The sequence below is a fragment of the Phaenicophaeus curvirostris genome, chromosome Z (genome assembly GCF_032191515.1).
Source record: "Phaenicophaeus curvirostris isolate KB17595 chromosome Z, BPBGC_Pcur_1.0, whole genome shotgun sequence".
NCBI classification, from domain to species: Eukaryota; Metazoa; Chordata; class Aves; order Cuculiformes; family Cuculidae; genus Phaenicophaeus; species Phaenicophaeus curvirostris.
The window spans coordinates 2,202,177-2,214,972 of record NC_091431.1 but is presented as its reverse complement, the minus strand read 5'-3'; the positions used below and the strand labels follow the sequence as shown (position 1 = coordinate 2,214,972).

At 43.2% G+C, this 12,796-nt stretch overlaps 1 protein-coding gene across 1 annotated transcript; it reads left to right on the top strand.

Moving 5' to 3' along the window:
• Positions 1-210: 210 nt before the first annotated feature.
• On the top strand, positions 211-5,598 carry ATG12 (autophagy related 12). The gene is made up of 4 exons (XM_069880427.1): positions 211-384; positions 1,133-1,269; positions 3,108-3,170; positions 3,542-5,598. Exons 1-4 carry the CDS (start codon positions 222-224, stop codon positions 3,599-3,601), a joined length of 423 nt encoding a protein of 140 aa, XP_069736528.1. The 5' UTR covers positions 211-221; the 3' UTR covers positions 3,602-5,598.
• The last annotated feature ends 7,198 nt before the right edge of the window (positions 5,599-12,796 follow it).

The window sequence follows — 12,796 nt, the reverse complement described above, 5'->3', positions numbered from 1 at the left end:
AGCCGTGGCAGCCCCCAGCCCCCCCCGTGATCATGTGACTAAAAAAGAGACTGACACGCGTCCTCCAATCACGTGACGGGAAAGGCGGCCCCGCGGCACGGTGCCCCGTCACGTGATTACAAAGCCCGCCCCCTCGCTCGGTCACGTGACAGGGAAGCAGGCGCCCCGCGTCGCACCAACCGGAAGACTCGGCATCACTTCCGGCGGGCGCGCGCTGCAGCATGGCGGAAGCCGAGGAGCTGCCGCCGCCGGCGTCGTCGCCGCAGAGCGAGGGCGGGGAGGAAGCCTCGGCAGGCGGAGCCGGAGCGGGGGGCTCTGAGCCCACGCCGCCGCCCGCCGGATCGCCAGGCGCCGAGGAGCCCGCGGGGGACGCGAAAAGGAAAAGTAATGGGCTGGGTGGGGGGAGGCCTAGGGCCGGGAAGCGGAGCCGGGGAGCGGGGGAAGGCGCGGGGAGGGGCTGGGGGCACAGCGGGGTGTGGCGTGGGTGGCCTGGATGGGTCTGGGGGCCGCGGGGAGGAGCTGGGCCAGGGTAGAGAGGAACAGGCTGGGAGGGGCAGAGGGGGTCGGAGTCCGCAGCGAGGAGGGACAGGAAAGGAGCCATGCCGGGAGGGGGATATTGGGAAGGGGTACGAGAATGGATGGAGGATGCGGGGAGCAGCTCAGAGGGCGCCAGGGGTGCCGGAGTGAGGAGGGGAGGGTAGGGGTAGGCGGTGAAGGAGCCGGGTCGGTGAGAGAGCCCGGTGCGAACTGGGCAATCTGGGGAGGGTCTGAGGTGAGTGAGGAGGAGAGTAGCAGGAGAGAGTGGGGGCATAGGTGCGGTGAGAGGCTAGGAGGTGCTGGGAGTGCAGGTGTAAGGCGTGAGGGATGGGTGTGGGGAGGATCTGGGCTGGGCTGAGAGGTATGGGGAGGTGCTTAGAGTGTTGGGAGGTCTGTGGGGTGCAGAGAGGAGCTAGTCCAGTGCAGGGAGGGTTGTGGGGAGCAGTAAAGGTCGAGGGACTGACGGGTGTGGGGAGGATCTACGTTGCTGTGGTGTGTGGGTCTGGCGGGCTTGCAGTGTAAATGGGTGTTTGTGGCCAATAAGGGGGCTTAGGTGGGCTTGGCAGCCAGTGCTAACATCCAGTGTTCCCTGCAGTTGATGTCCTGCTGAAGGCTGTGGGTGACACCCCCATCATGAAAACCAAGAAGTGGGCTGTGGAGCGGACTCGGACCATCCAGGGCCTCGTGGACTTCATCAAGAAATTCCTGAAGCTGATGGCCTCTGAACAGCTGGTAGGGGCCGGCTGGGAGCCAGCCATGGCAAGGAACAGCCTGCTTGCCCTGAGTCCAAGCTATCACGCTTTCCACACGAGGCAGACTGCTTGAGGCCGGGCTGTGTTTTTTAGCAGGAAATTTGGCATAGAGAATCATTGGTTTGGGATGGAAGGGACCATGGGGGTCATATAGTCCACTCCCCCTGCAATGAGCAGGGATATCTTCAGCTGGATCAGGTTGTTTAGAGCCCTGTCCAATCTGACCATGGTTGTTTCCAGGAATGAGACCTCCACTGCCTCTCTAGGCAACCTGTGCCAGTGTTTCACCACCCTCAACATAAAAAAATTCTTCCTAATATCTCGTCTAGACTTCTCCTCTTCTGGTTTAAAATCTTTACCCTTTGTCCTATTGCTACAGGCCCTGCTTAAAAGTTTTTGCTATCTGTCTTATAAGCCCCCTATGAGTACTGAAAGGCTGCAATAAGGTCTCCTTGGAGTCTTCTCCAAGCTGAATAACTCCAGCTCTCTCAGCCTCTCTTTATAGGGGAGGTGTCCAGGCCTCTGATCATTCTCCTTTTCTTCTCTGATGCTGATTTGCAGAGCTTCTGTGTATTTTCTGCAGCAGTACATTTCAGCGAAAGGTTCACGTGCACAGTGTAACTGTAAAAGTCAAGTATCCAGAAGGACTATTTGGAAGAAAGGCTAAAGTGTGCGGGGTTGACTTTCTGCATACTGATGTCTGTTTCTGTCAGAATTTCTCACACAATTCCATTACGGTTGTAGGAGGGGTTCCTGTTTTAAAATTGGTAGCTTAGAAATGTTTGTGGTTTGGTAGCATGTTACCAGTACTGTTTTATGTTCGTTCTTGTGAAGCCCAAGTGGCTACCTGACAACACTGAAAGAGTTGGAGCATTCAGAAGTGTGATTGCACTAGTTTTGCCTTTAGCACTAAACTCCTGATGTCCATACCCTTCAAAGTTTTCATTTGAAATACGAATGTAAAGCTAGTCTCATTAAAATAGCAATGTGTGTAGCTGAAGTGTAGCCAGATCGCTCTGTTCTTGGTCTGCAGGCTCTTATTTAAGAATATAGCTGTAAATGGTTTCACTAGCTGTCTCTTTCACTGGGAAATCACGGAGGATTTCTTGTCTCCAAGGCTTAGTATCTCAAAGAAAAGCAATAGTTCAGGTATTTACTGCTCATGAGTATGGTCATCGTTTTAATTAATCAACTGCCATCTCATCATCTCAGGAAAAAATTAGAGGATCATGGTGTTTTCTGGTGTGGTTTAAGTTTAAGGCTATACTTGAGGAACAAAGCCCTAAGGATTTTATAACTCTTCTTTGGAAGTAGCACGTAATACCCTGTTAGACATCGCCATCTCACTGTTGATCCCAAGGCCCTCTTTGATGTTATGGACTAGCTGCTGTCTGCATATAGATGTTTGGAGCAGGAAGTGAGAAGGGTGACTTTAAAAAAGAATTCTAATTTCTGTGATCGCTTTCCTGATTCAGCAAATTTGAATAGTAGGGATGGTTTGGATGCTTGAAATAAGAACAAGAATTAAGCAAATGAGTTCACTTTGTGCTGCTGTATGGGAAACTAGTGGGTCAGCTTGCAGGAGAAGGTAGGCAGCAGGCTTGCTTTGGCCTGGTCTGGCTGGCCAGTCAAGAGTGACTCCTGAACTTGTGTTGCCCCTCCACACTAAAACAAAAATACTAATTTGTGGTATTTTGGTGTGCACTGTAAAGATTCTGAAATAAATGGTGAAGAAAGGACAGATTTACCCACCTCTGAAGAATGTTTCTTCTGTGAGGTTTATGTAAGAACTCCATGTTCTGTTTTCTTTTTTTGCAGTTTATATATGTAAACCAGTCTTTTGCTCCATCTCCAGACCAAGAAGTTGGAACCCTCTATGAGGTGACTTTAGTCTTAAATGTCCTTACTAAATGTCCTAAAGCAAAATTTGTCAGTACGGTTCTGGCTCTTGAAATCTGTTACTGCCTCTAGCAGTGCTGCTAGTGTCTTGCATTTAATGTAACAGTTGACATTCACAGGTCTGTATGAATATGATTTGAAGAGGCATGGCTTCACACAAGCTCTAGAATTGCATTCCTTCTCCAATTCCAGTGTATTGTCCTTCATGCCGTTATGATGGAGAGCTTTGTTAACATTAATGGTGTTTGATAACAGAGTTATTTCTTGGGGGGGATTCTTGCTTGTTTTGCTATGTGTATATGCTAGCCCATGAATAATCTCCCGGTTCTTGTTTTGTTTGTTCTTTCTTGCAGTGCTTTGGAAGTGATGGCAAGCTGGTACTGCATTATTGCAAAACCCAGGCATGGGGCTGAATAACAAGCAATACAATTGTTCAGGTGTTGTCTTCAAAAAATGGAAAGGGACTAATCTTCTTAAAATTAACCTATAAACACACAGAAAGAAGGATTTTTGCATTTCTGCTTATGACTGTACATTTATTAAAATTATGCAGATGAATAGCACAAAAGAAGAGCTACCTAGGCTATGTGTTGATGTAGGTCTTTCGCGATGTGCAGCTGAGGTACAGAAAAAAAATTAGTATCTGCTATCTGTACAGCAGAGACAGCTCTTTTGCTGCTGAGTTCTCAATTGCTGTATCTGAGAGAAAATCATTTCATAGTTGTCTGGAGGACTGGATAGCTCTGTCACTCTACATGCTGTACTGAAGATAAAAGTTCCTTTTTATGAAAAGGGGTGTTTATTGTACACGTAGCCTGGGATACAGTTTATTTCTGACATGTTATAGATCTCTTTTGTGCATTCTGTTCTTTGTGAAGTCTTCATTTTGAACATGCATTATCTCATGGCATTTCAAGACAGTGTTTTGATTCTTTTTCCTTACAATTCATATGTAGGTATTGGTATTTAATCTAATTACTTCACTCTGTGCCTTCATTGTATTTATAGTCAAAGTCCTTCGTTTATATGGCTCAGCAGAATGATCGGCCTTAGAAATACTTACCTCCAACCCAAATTGTGTAGCGATTTGCTGAAGGCTGAATGCATTAGCAGTTGCCAAGGTATTTGTTCTGGCTTTCTTTAATGACTAGCATCATCAGTTGAATGATACAAGTGGCTGTTGCATTTCCAGTGAATGAAGAAGTAGACATGAAGTGCTGAAAGACAACTCTACTTATTCTCCTTTTGGCTGCTATTTTTCCGTTATGCCAGCTGCATGTTCAGTCAGGAAGGTGGTTTATATCATTTTGCCAAGTTAAAATGTATTGGGGATTTTTTTTTTTTTCATTTTGGGGTGACCCGGTGCCTTGACAAGGGTACTGACCTTTGCTTCTATTTATTGGATGTGTTTGGGTGTGAGGGTGTGGTTTTCATGGGTTTATTTTCAGTATCTGTTGTACAAGCTTTTATGTTTGTTTAAGCTGAACTAAATTAAATGTTAGCTGTTTGCCTGCAGAATTTTTTTATGCTGGATGAAAGTTTTGATCCCTGATGTAATCCACTTCTTCAGCATACACAGACAAAACAGCCTGTTCTAGTTTAAAGGACACTGGTATGATACTCGAGCCATTTATTGCAGTTTCATGTATAAATAGCTCTTATGTGGTCTCTACAACCTGTGTCTTGGATAGTTTCCACCCTTGGAGATCTTCTGAAGAGCTATTCAGCTCAACTTACTGATGCTGCTGCAGTTTGCATGTAGCCTGCTTGTCATATATTGCATGGTAACACAGGCACATGCCCTGAATGCTTGGTAGGTGAGTAGCCTGGTATATTTTACGACTTTTCAATGTGGAAAACTTGAACTCGCTGGATTGAGCTAGCGAGGCAGAAGTGGTAAGCTTAAATGCTTCAAATGATACATAATTTTGCCTGCTCATATCTCTGATCTTGTCAATCTTTGTTAAAGAAAACGATTGCAGAGGTAAGTATTCTGATTCTGTCTTGAGGAAATTGCAGGCACACTGCTGTGAGGCCAGGGTGGCCTCGTGCAGCCACTAGAGGGTACACAAGGACAAAGGTTTTTGCGTAGTTTTTCCTAGATTTTTTTTTTTTTCAGTCTTCGTAGTGTGTACTATTGCCGGACTTACAAATATAAGTAGTTTGTTCTCCTGTGTGGCAGTGTGTTTGCCTAAGATAAGTTAATGCTCCGTCTCTCTTCAAAGAATGTTCAATTGGTGCCTCTCACCTCATTTGATCTTGGCAAATGAAACTACCGATATACTGCACATGTGCTCTTCAGAAGTGATGCAAGAGAGCTGGTCTCTGTGTGTGTGTTTTGGGGGTTTGTGGTTTGGATTGGTTTGGGTTTTTTTGAAAAAGAACAAATAAAAATCCGTTTGAGTCTCGAGGTGAAGGAGGATTGTAGGTCATTGTGTCTTACCAGCTCATGGTAGAAGGTTGTGCTTCATGTTCAATCTATACGTAATTTTTGTCCTCTGGAGCTGAAACAAAACCAAACCAAAACAGAAATGGTTTGCCTCAATCCCTTCAAAGGCAGTAGTCCAGTAATGGAAAACCTACCTTAACATTTCAGATTCCTTTTACTCATCACGTGCTTTTTTGAACTTCCATACCTTACTTATGCAGATTTGAATTGTTCATTTAAGATTCAGCTTATTCCTTGAACAATGCTTATTTATTACTGTTTGCTTGAGCATTTTTCTGCTCTTCTCTTTTCTCCAAACCCAACTAATTATTTTTTGGTCCCTAGCTTACCAGCGTACAGTGACTACTCGCCTGATCCTGCTCTTGCTTTCCATTTCCCCAGTGCTGGAAGTGGCTGCCTTCATTCTGTTCCTTTCTGTCTAATGACTGCCAGTTCTAATTATACTAATTTCCCTGTGTAGCTTCCGTATCTTTTCAGAGAGAATCCTCCCTTTTGCCACTTTTCCCTGTAGTTTCCCATCTTTTTGCATCAGGGAGGTGCTTGCTTGTCTGTGATAACTCCTTAAGGACCATGGGCCCTCTGTCTTGAGTGGGAGTGTGACTGTTTGAAGTGGCAGAAAATTCTCCTTGTGTGCATTCTGCAAACGTGTCAAGCAGATGATCTATCAGGTGAACAAATAAATCAGCAGCAGCATGTTTCTTGTAAAATTCACAAAAGAAAGCTTGCAAGAGATGTCTCATATTTTAAAAAGTGACAGTGCACCTAAAATCTTACATAGGTTATCCTGAAATGCTTCAAAATGTATGTATTTTTCATTGTTAAAAGATTACTTCCAGTCAAGTGGAAACATTAGAAGCTTAAGTGGAATATGAAGTATGTTCTCTGTATTCAGTATGCCTTGAACAAAAGTATTGACCGTGTAAGTGCCTTCAGTTGCCACAGTGAGAGGAAAAAGGGTGATGTAAGTAAGGGTGAACCTTTGAGCAAGCCTGTGGGAGTAGTAAAAAACAACGTGAATGCTTAGTTAGAACAGTATTGTGTTCCATCCAAAGATCCTGCAGGATTGAGCTACCAATATTTGTAAAATAATTTACTTGACTTGATTTTATGTGGTTGAATTAACAGAGCAGGCAAATTGGAAAATACCAGTGGATAAACAAATTTTTAAAGATGGAGAAATAAAGAGAAGTATTTTAGAGGAAAAATATTTAAATGTTTTATGAAAGGCTTAGTACTTCACCACATCCTGATACTAAAACGTAATGCTATGCAGAATTCAGTTATCCCATTTCCAAATAATGATCACCATGTTCAAACCCTTTAAACTGGGAGGCATTATTTATCTGAATTATTCAGATAAATTTTTATCTGAATTGTTATTCAGATAATGGTTTAGAGACCAGCATTAATGATAAATTTCTAATTTGTAGCTTGAACTAGTCTTAAAAGCCCATGAAAAACTTGAAGGAGATAAGTGAAACTAAAGTTACCTTGAGAGTGAAATGGTAAAATCCATGGTCATGTTGCCTATGTGCACATTGAGCAAAAGTCATCTTTACTTTAAAGTCTTGAAAAATTAGTGTTATGATATTAACAGAAGATGCATTTGTATTATCCCCGCAACATAATCCTGAATGTGCTGATGTACAGTAAAATTAAGGCGGTGGGGTGGAATGACACATCCATTCTAAAAACTCAGTCCTAAAACAGCTTCAGTTTATCCATTGCTGCTGTTCATGCTCATTTTGCGGATCAAATTCTGCGTTTAGTTGCACAGGCTCTTGGAGATGAGACAAGAAAGGGGAAAAAAATTACTTAAACTCTTTGTTTTTCATGATGATTATGAATCTATTGCAACCCTGTATAAAATACTATGTATCTTGACAAACAAAAAGTGTTTTCAGCCTCATTTTGTATGAGATCATCAAAAGAACAAAAACATCTTGACAGGCATATTAAATATGTTTGTTCTTATTTGCGGAGACCACATTTTAGCTTTGCTAGCATCATATTTAATATGCTTCCAGTGCTAAACATCATAAACTTCTACATGTTTTTCTTTTCCCTGCTTTGCACTTGCTTCAGTAGCCAGAATACCATGACACATCAGGTGCACCTCACCATATTTTAGTCAGAAAACTCTCGACTTGATGCTAAAATGCCTTGGGAGACAAAAACCCATTTAGAGGTTGTTTCATCATAAAACAGGTGATTAAGAAAGGTTGAATGAATCACACTATTGACTAAAGAGAGACCAAAATAAATACGTTGAAAGCTACATCTGTGCCAACAGGCTCAGTAGTACCTGAAAATTCCCTGGGGCACTTGAGCTCAGTCGTGTGAAGCTGGTGGAACAGTTGCTGGCACAGATTTTGGCCTGGGCGTAGTTCAGGACTTAGCAAGCTACCATGTCTGGTGGGCACCTCAGATGTGACCAGCCTGTTCCAGAGTTTAAAGGGTAAATAACGTGGTTGCAAGCTCTTTGTTCCAGGTTGTCCTCTGTGCTGAGGGGATATTTGTTGGTACGCAGCCCCAATTTCAGGTGAGAGTTGATCACTCGTATGCACGTGGAGAGTTAAGCACTGTCTGTCTTTGAACTTCAGGAGCAACCTCAGAACTTCTTTTAAATGGTTCTCCAGCTTTCCCTCCATGCAATCATAACATACCTGCTTGCTCTAAATGCTTACCAATAGCTAGGTGCCTTAGCATTTTTTGTTAAGGAAGGATATTATAGATGATGAGGAAGTATGACTTGTACGTCTGAATTCATTTGTACCTTTTTTGTTACATGAGGGACATTAATTAGTAAGATTTAGGAAAAAGTACAGGATTTTGGGATGCCCTTGCTTTGTATCTTCTCACGTGAAAATTATTTATTTTTATATATGTATTTTTTAAAGCATATATAAATTCGACTGAGTGAATTTAGTGTTAAAAAGCAAAAATCAATACATGATGTTAAAGCAGGCAAAAGTGTCTCGCCCTCAAACCCAGTCTGGTAGCAGAACTAATAACCCCAGCTGCTCTTGGGAACTAGAACACATGAAGAGCTCTTCAGCTCTGAAACAGGAAACCTCAAAGAAGAGAGAAGGACTCCAAACTCAAAACTACACAATACAGACTGTCAGTGCAGAGAACACTACCCAGCACTTCAGTTTTCTTATGTAAATAGCATGAATTGCAAGAAATGTAAGCTTATTTTAGAGTGGCTTTTCTCAAAAAGAGGAATGTCAATATTTTGTATTTCATTCAGTGCACGTGCATAATGCACTGACCACCCACCAAAAGTGAATCAGACCGAGAGTCCTTTCTGTGCTGTGTAGTTCAGTGCCTCACAGCTTCCCAGTTTATTTTCTTCCGCAACAGCACAAACGCTGTTTAGTAGTTGTTTGTGTTTTCAATGTATAGTATAAGTCCAGGTTGTTTAGCCTGGAGAAGAGGAGGCTGAGGGGAGACCTCATTGCTCTCTACAGCTCCCTGAAAGGAGGTTGTGGAGAGGAGGGAGCTGGGCTCTTCTCCCAAGGGACAGGGGACAGGACGAGAGGGAATGGCCTCAGGCTCCACCAGGGGAGGTTCAGGCTGGACATTAGGAAAAAATTCTTCCCAGAAAGGGTGATTGGGCACTGTCAGAGGCTGCCCAGGGAGGGGGTTGAGTCACCTTCCCTGGAGGGGTTTAAGGCACAGGTGGACGAGGTGCTGAGGGACATGGTTTAGTGTTTGATAGGAATGGTTGGACTCGATGATCCAGTGGGTCTCTTCCAACCTGGTTATCCTATGATTCTATGATTCTATGACTTATTAAGTGGTGCCCTCAATTCACTCTTGGTTACTGTGTTCTACAGTCTGATGATGTTTCACTGCAGAGAAGGCTCTGGGGAGACCTTAGAGCAGCTTTCCAGCACCTGAAGGGGCTACAGGAAAACTGGGAAGGGGTGGTTCACAAAGGCATGGAGTGATATCTGATAGTGATAATCCTTTAAGTTGGAAGGGAGAAGATTTAGATTAGACATTAGGAAGAAATTCTTTGTGATGAGTGTGGTGAGGCGCTGGCACAGGTTTCCCAGGAGATGTCCCCTCCCTGGAGGTGTCCAAGGCCAGGTTGGATGGGGCTTGGAGCAGCCTGGTGTAGTGGGATGTGTCCCTGCCCATGGCAGGGGAGGCTGCAACTGGGTGGGCTTTGAGATCCCTTCAGATCCAAACTATTCTATGTTTTATACCATTTGTTCTCAGGCCTTTTTTTTCCTGTGAATCACTGTGCAAGCAGGAGTTTCGCATACAAAATCTGTTGTGTACTGAGGAATCAATGTCACTTCCCAGGCAATACGACTGAGGAGTATCTGCAGTGCAGTTCCACGGCCCCAGAAGGAGCCATCCCACTTGGATGTCGAATTCCATCATCATTTAGCTTTGTCTTCCAGAATGGAGTTTGGGAGCTGCCGCTTCAGATGGTGCATTGCTTGCAAATAGCAATCTGAATGACATTGGCAACAAACGTTTGCTTGTGTTTCTTCCTGATTATAACCCAAAAGGTCTCTTCTGTGCTGTTGATATCCTTCCAAGAGTTCAAGGACCTTCATGTGAAAAGGGACAGAACTCTAGGCACCGTAGACTGAGGCACATCAGGCTTTCAGATGCAGAATGCCGTCCTTAAATCATACAAACTTAAAAGGAAAAAGCAGTAACCCTTCTGTAGTGCTTTGGGACTACACAACCCAATGTTGTATTTCAGTATGGTGAGTTTCTTGGTGCAGATTATTAACCTTTTGTCTGCATCAAAATATTTTCTTCTCTTAAGCGTTATTGCCATTGAGTCATGCAGCCCCAAAACTTGCTCTATAGCTGCCGATCCAGGTTTTCTCTTAGAAAGTCCCTGTCTGCAAACGTAAGAGGCTTAGGTGAACAGAGGCTCAATACCATTTGGTAAGGGGGTGAAAGTCATATTGTCTGGAGGAGGAGATAGAAGCACTTCAGTGTGGTTGGAGTGCTATTATTTCTCTGGGGTAACAGACCAGGGAGACACAGTGTAGTTGTTTGCCACAGCAGTCTAAAGATTCAGACACCTCGGATCCATCCCGCTTACAACTTTCCCATAATTTTTATTTGGAATGACAAGCAACATCACGAAACCTTCAGTCCCTATCTGTGTACTCAGGCTGAATACGTGGTGCAAATTGTCTAACACTAGAGTTCATTAGCTCTATCAATCTTAATCAAAGATTTTCCTCAATAAGTCAGGTGGAAAACCCCGTGAGCTGCACCCCAAGAGGAGATGTGGTGCCAATATGTGCTCAGGAACTTCAGCTGTTACGATTTTCTTGGAGTTAGACCTCAGGTCCAATGATTGCTTGAAGTGCTTACAGCTGTCTTTTGAATAACAGTTGAGTGGTTTTTTCTGTGAAGCCATGCATCTGTAGTTAAAGCCCAGACTCCTGTTTTCCAAGACAAGGTTTTAACTATCAGGGTATAGCAGGAATGGTTTATTAGTTTTCTCTCTTGCCTTTCAATGAAATTATATCACGAAATATGCAAGAACAATTCACTTTGTGTATAAATCCTCTGACATTCTGTGTTTTTCGCCAGGGCTGCATAATGTGAAATACGTGAAAAGACCTTAGACCTTTATGCTTTGTCCCCAAAGCTATGTGCTTGCTCTCTTTGTAGCCCCAAGAACATATATCCACTGTAGGGACTGTGGTATTGGAACACATGAGTGTGAAGTACCCCTGTGTCATCCTACAGGCGTCACAGCACGGTGAGGATTCAGGAGAACCAACTGTGGTTACGTGTTTCCTCCAAGAAACACCAAGGTGTGTATCATTAAGCAAAGCTCAATAGCTCATTTATCAGAAAAAAACCAGATATGAGACCCTAATTACAGGAACTAGCAAATATAAATCTTCTGGAATTACAGTTAATCGGAATATCGTACTAAGTACCTGCTAATCAGGAAAAGCCAAGGACTGACCGAACTTGTGCTGCCCGAAGTCAACGTGAGAGACTTAATTTGTGAGGCATGTTGGTACAGTAGAGTGCTGACAAAAAATGATTATGTAATTTTTTTAACCTTCATTGGTGGGTGACTGTCTATGACACCGTTACTGGCATGCGGTCCGGATGCTGAGGAACCGAACACCAGCTGCAGTGTTGCATCCAGGATTGTAAGACACCTAGATGTAAATCTCCGCGCCGTTGCCTTGACTTTGGGTTTATTTTTCAAACAAGCTTTAAGCAGTTGGTCTTCAAAGGGACCTAAGCTTTTTGCTACAAAATTGAAATTTACAACATCCCTTAACACTTGTTGGAGTAAAGCCTCCCACACGCTATTAGTCTGCAATAATAGAACAGCTGAGAACTATGAGCAATACTTAATTTCTACAGGGGTATAAAAATACGACTTGCAGAAACAAAAAGAAATTGAGAAAATGCTCAACATTGCTTTATAAGAAACACAACTGAGAATGTGAAGACTGTTCCATGCTGTAAGAATTGCAATGCTTCCTTTTTATTTTTAAATTTTCAGTGACAGATATCCTCAGTGGCTGAGGCTAGAATAATTTCACTGGTGTATGTGCTCAAATCCTTGTGCAATGTCTGTCAGCGGGGCTTTAGCAAAAACACGAGCTGGAGAGGTGTAGGTATTGTTCCTAGTGTTTTTCATGCAATCAAGTGATCAAATCCTGATAACCTCAAAAATAATGTGAATTCTGCCTTTGAAATAAACGGCACAGGGTGACAATTTTTAACTCTGTGCACCCTACAGCAGTTTTAATGGTGCCCATGTGGTAATAATTAAGAAAACACTGATATAAATGTTACTTGCCTATTTAATCTTTTGACACCAACCAGTAGCTAGAATGGACTTGAGGGAAATTTCATTAAGCAATAAGGCACTTGTTCTTAACTGTGAGTTTGAACAACTTGCCAAAGGAGCTGAAATGCTTGTTTGCTACCTGTGTTTCTCCCAGGAAAGCCGGATATTTGCTTCTTTAACTGCGTTGGTAAAAGCCCATGGTATTTTTAATATCTTAGGATCATCAGCCAAGAGACTTACACAAGATTGGTCCCAGTTAATGATTATCTTTTGGGATTTTTGTGGTATGCACTAAAGTGTGCTCAGCTGTATGTTTAAATAATAGTGCAATTTATTAGCATGACTTTT